This window comes from Terrapene carolina, unplaced genomic scaffold (genome assembly GCF_002925995.2).
Source record: "Terrapene carolina triunguis isolate 2854851 unplaced genomic scaffold, T_m_triunguis-2.0 Scaffold89, whole genome shotgun sequence".
Lineage (NCBI taxonomy): Eukaryota > Metazoa > Chordata > Testudines > Emydidae > Terrapene > Terrapene triunguis.
In genome coordinates this window covers 3,891,985-3,902,120 of record NW_020664440.1, presented here as the reverse complement: position 1 = coordinate 3,902,120, position 10,136 = coordinate 3,891,985, and the positions used below count along the sequence as shown (strand labels likewise).

Sequence of the window (10,136 nt, the reverse complement as noted above, 5' to 3'; positions counted from 1 at the left end):
CAGGTAGCCACCCTGAGATATGCTAAAAATAAGTTGAGTTTTCTCTTATGGCCACTGAAACACCTGGGCATTTTTTTAGCTACACTTACTGACCGAGACCCTGAGTCCTTTGGCCTATGAAATGTGAACAGAAAACTATTAAGAAGCGACGTTTGTAGGAGAAAGATGTCAGACAAGGAGTGCCTGCTGAATAATGCACAGCTCGCTGCACGCTAGTGCCTGCATTTGTCTGGCTGAGTTCGGTGGAGAAAATGGAAATTCTGTTTTCCTGGCAGCCATCTGAACACCTGAAGTCTGTACTGTCACAGGGATTAGCTTCTGTGGCTGTTACAGACTTAGCAATTTACAACAGCTCAGAAACCAGCTAGGTAATGAGGAGGGTGAGAATGGATGTTGTTCCATTGATCAAATATTAGTAAGTGGAAGATGAAGATTTGGGGTGGAGGGGTCCATATTTTTAGCCTAGTCCTAACCTAACCTTTACTTTGAAAGTGCAAATAATTGCAGGTATTATTTAGACTTCTCAGGGAAGTACTTAGAATCAGATCCAACTCCCACTGAGGTCAGTGCAAAGACTCCCGTTGGCTTCCTTGGGAACTGGATCGACCCCTTTAACCTTCCGATGTCCTAAATTGTGGTTGCAGTTATTTACATCAGCAAAGTGCAGTTGCAAAAAAAACTAGATCAGGTTTTAAACATCTGCTCTGAATGCTGCATGAGCCTCTTTTTACCCTAGTAGGTCTGGAGGGATTCTATATTGATGTGATATTGACAAAGCAGAAGAAGCTGTAAATTACATCCACTTAGACCTTCTCTAGATTCCCTAGCACTTACTTGGGTTTACTTAGTTTAGAATAAATGTATGGGCTCTAATCCTCTGCCATGTGAAATCAATGGCAAGACTCCTATTGTCTTCAATAGGATCAAGACCAGATCTTAAATGAAACATGACAGGAGCCTTTTAAGCAAGACAAGCTTTTAAGCAGTCTCCCGAGGATCCAGCTTCATGCACTGTGTGTGTCAGGTCAGGCATCTAAGCTGTCAGACTGGAGCGCTCTGGGCAACCACAGAAAGTCCAATTTCACACAAGCACATCCTCTGTAGCAAAGCTGCATATCTGCCCACAGCCCTAATTGTACTGAGAGTGCTAGCTCTTATGGGCAGTGGGCATCACATACAAATGGACATAGTGGATCAGACCAATGGTCCATCTAGCCCAGTATCCTGTTTCCAACAGCAGCTGGTACCAGAACTTCAAGGGACATGTACCAAACAGGGCAGTTGGAGAGATCCACCCCTATCTTTCCCTTCTACTTTCTGGCAGTCAGAAGTTCAAGGTCACCCTGAGCAAAGGATTGCATCTCTGACAACCTTAGCTAATAGCCAGTGATGGACCTATCTGCCATGAACTTACCTAATTCTTTTTTGAACCCAGTTATACTTTTGGCCTGCACAACATCCCCTGGCAATGAGTTCCACAGGTTAATTGACTGTTGTGTGAAGAAGTACTTCCTCTAGTTTATATTAAACCCTCTGCCTATTAATTTCACCAGGTGACCCCTGGTTGTATTGTGGGAAAGGGCATCAGGCCGGACTTCAGTGCAGGATGCACAGGCATGGAGCCAGCCAATCACATGACAAGTCCCATTCTCTTCAATAGAAAGGCTTTTATAAATTATCAGCTCCACAAGCTTTCCCTTCATGCCCTGAATCCATCCTGACAGGCCAGTGGATAAACCACTGAACTGGGTTTATTCACATTTCTAGTCTTACCTGCTAAGCTTCGTTTCAAAATTCAGCACTCTCATTGGCTCTTTCAGCTCTGTCCCACGTTGCAAGAACCCATACTCAGGTCATATCAGGACGCAGCCCCACCCTTCCTGAAATGACTGATCATTGCCCCTCCCTCCCCCGCCGCCAGGCATCTTTCATCTGCAGGAATATCAGCTGTGAAAAATCCTGTTCTCTCAGTGACCTAAACCTAGTTCCTAACAACATATTTTCCCCTCTCTGTTAGAGCCAAAGGTCAACAATGAATGTGCCAGTTTTTGCTCTCTTTCTGCTTAAAGAAAGTAAGACTAGGGCAAGCCTAAAGTGTTCTCTCTTGTCTCTTGCAGACCTGGAAAGAGAGAGGATTAGGAGGTTGTAATGTCTTTGTTGGCTCTTGTCACCGGAGTGCTCTTTTAAGGGTATGTCAAGATCTTGTTGAGAAATCTCTTTTGTTTCCAATTCCTCCTTTAGAAACTTTCCCCATGTAAAAATTGATGGTGGAACTGGAATTTGGATGTGTTTTCTGTACTCTACCAGGCTGTTTAAAAAGCTGTGGATTTTCTATGGTGTGTGGGTGTTTTAATCGACTATATATTGAATGTGAACTAGAGCCTGAGCTGGTATGACTCAGCAAAGAAACATCCTTATGTTGAGGATCTGGCCCTAATTAAGCACAGAGTTGCGTGGTTGGTGTCAGTTTCAATAGACAACCCTTTAAAGAAGCCCTCCCCCACCCACTTCTTGGGCAGTTGTTAGCATGGTCATTTTCAGATCATAAAGCAACTGATTTAAACTCAGTTATCATTCGTGAGCACATAACTGAGATGAGATGGAGCCCACAGTGAAAAGTCAGGCTATCTGGGGTCCATTTAGGACATTATCCCTGTTTCACGGTGCACAATGAAATAGGTCACCTGACCTCTCCATGGGCTATTTTTTCCCCACTGAAGATAAGAACATAAGAACGGCCATACTGGCTCACACCAATGCTACATCTAGCCCTGCGTCCTGTCTGCCAGCAGGCCAATGCTGGATGCTTCAGAGGGAATGAACAGAGCAGTGCAGTTATCAAATGATCCATCCCCAGTCGTTCTGGATGGTTGAGGGACACCCAGAGCATGGGGTTGCATCCCTGACTATCTTGGCTAATAGCCATTGACGGACCTGTCCTCCATGAACTTATCTAGTTCTTTTCTGAACCTGGTTGTTGGCCTTCACAACATCCTCTGGCAACAAATTCCACTGGGTTGACTGTGTGTTGTGAGAAAAGTACTTCCTGATGTTTGTTTTAAATCTACTGTCTGTTAATGGCATTGGGTGACCCCTGGTGGTTGTGTTATGTGAAGAGGTAAATAACACTTCCTAATTCTCTTTCTCCACACCATTCGTGATGTTATAGATCTTTATCATATCCCCCCCATTAGTTTCTTTTCTAAGCCGAATAGTCCCTGTCTTTTTAATCTTTCCTCACGTGGAAGCTGTTCCATATCCCTAATCATTTCTGTTGCCCTCTGTACCTTTTCCTGTTCTAATATATATATATATATTTGAGATGGGGCAACCAGAACTGTACACAGTATTCAAGGTCCAGCGGTACCATGGACTTACACAGTGACTTTATGAGATTTTCTGTTTTATCTACTCCTTTCCTAATGGTTCCTAACATTGTTTGCTTTTTTGACTACCGCTGCACAGCGAGTGGATGTTTTCAGGGAACTATCCACAATGACACCAAGATCTCTTTCTTGAGTGGACAGTGCAGGTCCATTAATTCCAAGCCCTTTGATGGAAGGTGCTATGTATAAGTGCTAAGATTTAGTCATTATTATTATTACTACATAAATGATCAAATGGAAATTCCTTCTAGGCTTTTAGGAGTGGAAGTTGTAGAGATAGTTGGAAAATTATGTTTTCTGTGAATTTTTTTTCAAGTAATTAAAAGATGTTGGGGGAAATTCTCAAGGAAATTTTCCATTTTTTAAACAAAAAAATTGAAAATGGATTGTTTTCCCAAATCTGAAAAAAAAATCATTTTAGGTATTACTGCATCCAAATATTTGCCATTTATTCCTGTTTTCCCATTCCTGGCTGCTCCTTCCCTTATGTACACAGCTCTTCCTTTCAGTCTCTGAGGGGAGAACGGCTCATTTCGTGGTTCTGACATTTCTGATCTCCTGCAGGAGGTCTGACATCAGAGCGAGGCTGAGGAGCAAGATCATGAAATCTTCAAAATCAATTTTATCATCTTTATCCTCGTCAAGGGCAGAAATGATTTCCTGGTATTTTGGTTTGCTTTCTTGGCCCTGTGGAGAATTTTAATAAAAAAGTTTTAACATGAAATTCCTTTTTTCCAGCATCTTCTCAAAAATAGCAAAATACTTGTGATGTAAATGTTGATACATTTTCCTGCTGGTATGACTCAGCATAGAAACATCCTTATATTGAGGATCTGGCCCTAATTAAGCACAGAGTTGCGTGGTTCGTGTCAGTTTCAATAGACAACCTTTTAAAGAAGGCCTCCCCCATCCACTTCTTGGGCAGTTGTTAGCATGGTCATTTTCAGATCATAAAGCAACTGATTTAAACTTGGTTATCATTCATGAGCACATAATAATTGAGATGAGACGGAGCACGTCATGGAGAGGCAGGCTATCTGGGGTTCATCCATCCATCCGGGTTCTTAGAACTATGCCTGTCACTGAAATTTCTGATTGTCTCACAGGAAATTAATACATTATAAGGCCAGAAGGGACCATTGTGAACATCTAGTCTGACCTCCAGGGTAACACAGGACACAAAACTTTCCTTAATTAATTCTTATATACACTACAGCAGGTCTTTTAGAAAGACATCCAATCCTGATTTTAAAATTTCCACTGATGCAGAATTCACTACAAAACTTGGGAAGTTGTCCAGGGGTTATTTACCCTCGTTGTTAATAATTTGCACCTTATTTCTAGTCTAAATTTGTCTAGCTTCAACAACCAACCACTGGATCTTCTTATACCTTTGTCTGCCAGATGGACAGACTTGTATTGTCAAATTTCTGTTCTCCGTAAAGGTACTTATAAACTGCAATCAAGTCACACCGTAACCTTTTTCTTTGATAAGCTAAATAGATGGAGCTCAATCAGTCTTTCCTGATCTCCGTGGGACCCTACTTGAAATAGACCCCCTCAGTTATTCCCCCATTACAATTAAATGTTGAGGCATATCAGTTAGCCAGTTTTCAACACATTTAATGTGTCCTGTGTTGATTTTGTATTATTCTAATTTATTAATCAAAATGTTGTGTGGTACCAACTCAAATGCCTTACAGAAAACTAAGTACAGTAAAAGCGATGTTATCTGGCACTTTACCGACTGGAAAGCTCTAGACACTGGCATTTTTGATCTTCATTGAAATTTTGGTTTATAGTCTGGTTGGTGCAGGGCCGGCAGGCTCCCTGCCTGGCTCCGCGTGGCTCCCCGGAAGTGGCAACATGTCCCTGCTGCTCCTAGGCAGAGGAACGGCCATGAGAGGTTTGGGGTGAGGTGCAGGGTGCAGGCTCTGGGAGGGAGTTTGGGTGCGGGAGGGGGCTCGGGGCAGAGGCTTGGGGTGCAGGAGGGGTTTCAGGGTGCCGGATCCAGGGGGCATTCACCTCACGTGGCTCCCCGCAAGCGGCGACATGTCCCTGCTGCTCCTGGGTGGAGGCATGGCTAGGTGGCTCTGCGTGCTGCCCCCGCCCCCCAGTGCCAGCTCCACAGCTCCCATTGGCCGGGAACCACGGCCAATGGGAGCTGCAGGGGTGGTGCCTCTGGGAGGAGACAGCGTACACAGCTGCCTGCTGCGTCTCCACCTAAGATCAGCAGAGACATGTAGCCATTTGTGGGGAGCCACCCGAGGTGAGCGCCACCTGGATCTGGCACCCTGAAACCCCTCCTGCACCCCAACTCTCTGCTTCTAGCCCCACACTCCCTTCCGTGCCCCCCCCCCCCCCCCAGAGCCCCCCCCCCCCTCCCAACTCCCTCCCAGAGCTCATGCCCCACACTCCCTCCCACACACCAACCCCCAGCCCTGAGCCCCCCTCCTGCACCCAAACTCCCTCCCTCTTAGTTAACCGGAATTTTTTACTTACCGGTACCCCCCCATTCTCCCAACATGCCAGATACCAAAGCTTTTACTGTATATTACATCAAAGCTATTACTCTTATCAACCAAACTTGTAATCTCATCCAAAAAATATATCAAGTTAGTTTGATATGATCTATTTTTCATAAACCTGTGTTGATTGCCACTCATTATATTATTCTCCTTTAATTCTTTATTAATCAAGTCCTGTATCAGCCTTTTCATCATTTTGGCCAGGACTGATGTCAGACTGACACGCCTTTTTACCCTTTTTAACTATTGGCACATTCGCTTTCTTCTGGTCCTCTAGAACGCTCCCATTGTCCATTGAAAAATTCACATTAACAGTCCAAAGAGCTCTGTGGCCAGCTCTTTTAAAACTCTGGGATGCAAATTAACTGGATCTGCTCATTTAAACATTTCTGACTTTCGTAGCTGCTGTTTAACATATTCCTGAGTTACTGTTAGAATTGAAAATATTTCATCATCATAATTGGCTATGAATACATCAACCTGCCTATTCCTAAATACAGGATAGAAATATTTATTGAACACTTCTGCCTCTTCTGCATTATTATTGACAGTTCTACTATTTCTATCTAGTGATGTGCCAGTACCATTGTTAGGATTCTTTTGTTCCTAATATATTTAAAATATTCCTTTTTTTTGTCCTTAACTTTGCTGGCCAGGAGTGCTGGGGAAAATCCAATCTTTATTTCCTAAGCATGGATAATTCCTAAGTAGTGCATGTTAGAGCAGCCAACAGGCTGTTCTAAACTGTGCTCAATACTGGCACCAAATGGAGAATCAAGAAGCTGTTTCTGGCTCTCCAACAGCCTCCCCTCTCTTCTGCACTCAATGGAAGCTGTGTTCATCATGGAATCTGGCCCTATCTATTTAGAACCCATATGAAAGAATATATTCTTCTCTTATTTCAGCCTCCAATGAATTCCTTTCCTTCTCTCATACTGTGTTTATATTCCAGATAGAGCTAGGAAGGTTGGGATGACAAGATCCCCTGTAGAGCTGTCACTAACACTCTCAAAAAGAGGTGCTGATAACATGGTGCTTTCAGCTCTCTGTCTGCTAGAGATATCATTTATGCCTCTGCAATTTATCTGGCTTCAGCTGCCTTGGGGGTCTAAATCTGATTCTCATGTCAGGTGTTTATGATGTAATGGCAGATTCAGCATTAAACGTGTGTGCATTTCTTCACCACAAATACACAGTATCCAGTGTTTGTATGAGCCCTTGTAATTGTGGAAATGCAGGCAGATACATTAACAGTGGTTTCTCAATTTCTTGCCCTGTCTTGCATACGGAGGTGGCTAGGAATACAGACAAGGAATCCATCAAGAATTTATTTACATAGTCATTAAAATCTCACTGGGGATTTGCAAGGCCACAATATGTATGTTGTATCTGCAGCCCCCAAAATGCCTTCCCAGGCTGAGGAATAATTTGGTTGGTCATTAGGTGAAAGGCAGACACGGGGCAAAGGGTTTGCACTGAAAGGAGTTTGGGAGTTGGATAGTTCAGCCTGTGCAATGCGTGTTTCAGACCTCCAAGTATGCAAGAAAGACTGCTGCGATTGCATGAACAGTGCACAATGAAAACGTCTTGGGCTGCAATGACAAAAGGTGTTGACCCGTCCCTAGAGGTGAACTAGCACAAGGCTTGGCTCTCGACACCCGCTCTACATGCTCTTACCTGTATGAAATTCATAAACTGGGTTTGCAGCAGGGTTTTGGTTTCAGCTTTGCTGAGTTTGCCTTCGGGGTCAGCAGAGTTGTTGTAAACCAAGGCCGCAGTAGCAAATGCTTTCTCCAGCTCTGAGCCTTTCCCTAGAGCTATGGGAAGAAAACGTTGCATACAAAGGTTTGCAATATTATTGAAAACATTGTACTAGAAACAGCCCCAGTGTCAGGAATGAGAGCCTGCAACTGTGCCTGCCCAATCACAGGTGACGCTGAGCAACAGCTGACGGACCTGATTGGCTAAGGCAGTCGGGTGGCTTGCTCTTAAGCCCAGTGGCTGCTCAGTGCACACCTCTGTAGAGTCTTTGCCTTCCTGTGTTTGCCTTAGTCCAAGTTCTGCTCCTGCCCTGCACCCAGCCTTGTTCCACTCCTGCCTTCCCCGACTCCAGGTAATCTGGTTCTGACCCTGATTCCTGGCTCCAACTCTGTCTCAACCCTGGGCTCTGGTGTTTGGACTCTGACTATGGTTCTGACTCTTGGCCCTGGTTCCTGGTTCTGACCAGCAGGCCTGACTCCATCTCTGACTTGGTCTCCTGACCCTCAGCTGGTGTAAATCAGTGTAGCTCCATTACAGTTAATACACCTCTGAGGATCTGGCCCAGAATTTATTACAAGCGAGGTACCAACATGCACTATATGCTACGCCCTGCCAAAAACCCAATGCACCCTACCACTAAGATTGTATGCTATGAATAAATATAAAACAAAAGCACTAACAAAAAGTGAGCCAGGTATAACCAAGGTCTAGGTCACTGGGTCTGTTAGCTCAAAAGCTGCAGCAGAGTTAAACGTTAATCCCTCTAAAAGGGGCGTCCCTGGGGAAAGCTGCTGTCTGCAGAAGCCCAGGCTGTGAAGGGCAGAGGACTCACTCACAGCCCTTCCCATTCTATGTGCCATTGGCTGTGGCCTGAGCAGTGGGATTTTGGGGTCTCCACTAAATTTCCATTATTTCCTGCTGTTGATGTTTTTGCCTTGAAAATCAGAACCCAAAAGGATTACGAAACCATGTGGAGTAGGTCTCCTTACCTTTCACAGAAGCCAGCTGCTTGGATATAGGTGTGCTAGTAAGAAGAGGGAAGAAATGCAGTTATACTGGTGAGCCTTGTGTGTCTAGTTCCTTCATAAACGAATTGACTCATTTCTATTCATTTTATTCCATTCCACAGAACTATTCCATAGGGCACCTCGAAGAGGAATGAGTTTTCTCCACAGTGGAAAGATCAATATTCTTTACAAGTTACTATCACAAAATAACCCAACAACAATGGACTTATTCGGATTCTCAGTCTCAGCTTCCGGCCCATAGTTTGTATGAAATATGAAATAAGTGGAACAAACTGTAACGCAGTGGCTCTCAACCTTTCCAGACTACTGTACCCCTTTCACCTGACTTAAAAACGACTCGCTTACAAAATCAGACATAAAAATACAAGTGTCACAGCACACAGTTACTGAAAAATGGCTTATTCTCCTATTTACCATATAATTATAAAATACATCAATTGGAATATAAATATTGTACTTATATTTCAGTGTATAGTATTTAGAAGAGTATAAAGAAGTCATTAGCTGTATGGAATTTTAGTTTGTACTGACTTCGCTAGTGCTTTTTAGGTAGCCTGTTGTAAAACTAGGCAAATATATAGATGAGTTGATGTATCCCCTGGAAAACGTCTGTGTACCCCCACGGGAACACGTACCCCTGCTTGAGAACCAATGGATGCTCATTTAATATCATTTGTTTAATGACATTTTCAAAGCATGAAAGTACTACAGGAATTGTAAATGTTCAGACTTGGTTTTGAGTGCACCCTGGAGAAATACAGCAGGTCTAGGCATTTTCCACTCTGTACCATTCCCACTTCTGGAGTGCAGCATATGTGGTTTTTATTTTTACCAGAAGTCATTTTGGTGAGAAGGGCTCTTCCTACATTCTATTAAAATTTAAAGCGTGATTACTTTTGCTAAAGTGCTGGAAACTAATTATAGATGAGCCAACATGCTGTGGAATCCATCTCTTGTGATGGATATAGACAAATCTGTCTGCATAATGAATTTTAAGACAAATGTCAGATTATTAAAGAGTAAAGAACAAAATTTTCACTTACCGTTTGGGCATGTTTGCGGCAGCGGAAGTTGTGTTTTGGGTCGAAGCAGCACCAGGTTGATTTACGGAATATAGTTTTGAGTTCTGAGTGCTTGCAGTGCAGCCACACATCCTTCACAATAGCCTTCTTGTTTATGATCTCTAAGCAACTCAAGTAATTGCAAACAGAGGAATTCAAACTCCCTGCTGTGAAAGGGAAAGAGAGCACAGCCTGGCTTCAGCACGCCCTATCAATAATGTAAATGCCACTTGGTGAACATGGAGATAGCTAAATAAATCAGTCTGGAGCAGGCTGGTTGAGATGATGGAGAGGTATCGGAAGGTAGAAGTTGCTGTTTATTTTATGTAAGACTAAGAGGAACTGAACTGGATTCAACTGGGGCCTGAACCA

The 10,136-nt window shown here is 43.5% G+C and overlaps 1 protein-coding gene across 1 annotated transcript; it reads right to left on the bottom strand.

Annotated features, from left to right (window-relative positions):
• Positions 1-3,914: 3,914 nt before the first annotated feature.
• SNTN (sentan, cilia apical structure protein) lies at positions 3,915-9,856 on the bottom strand. Its single transcript, XM_024192701.1, has 4 exons — positions 9,747-9,856; positions 8,665-8,699; positions 7,592-7,731; positions 3,915-4,073 (listed from the first exon to the last, which is right to left on the bottom strand). Exons 1-4 carry the CDS (start codon positions 9,854-9,856, stop codon positions 3,915-3,917), a joined length of 444 nt encoding a protein of 147 aa, XP_024048469.1.
• Between the last annotated feature and the right edge of the window lie 280 nt (positions 9,857-10,136).

Bases quoted from the DNA above. Each gene is read 5' to 3' on its own strand.
- SNTN (XM_024192701.1), bottom strand. From the start codon at position 9,856: ATGTGTGGCTGCACTGCAAGCACTCAGAACTCAAAACTATATTCCGTA. The intron at 8,700-9,746 runs GTAAGTGAAAAT...TCTTCTTACTAG, and splicing joins GCCGCAAACATGCCCAAACG to CACACCTATATCCAAGCAGC. The intron at 7,732-8,664 runs GTAAGGAGACCT...TTCTTCCCATAG, and splicing joins GCAGCTGGCTTCTGTGAAAG to CTCTAGGGAAAGGCTCAGAG.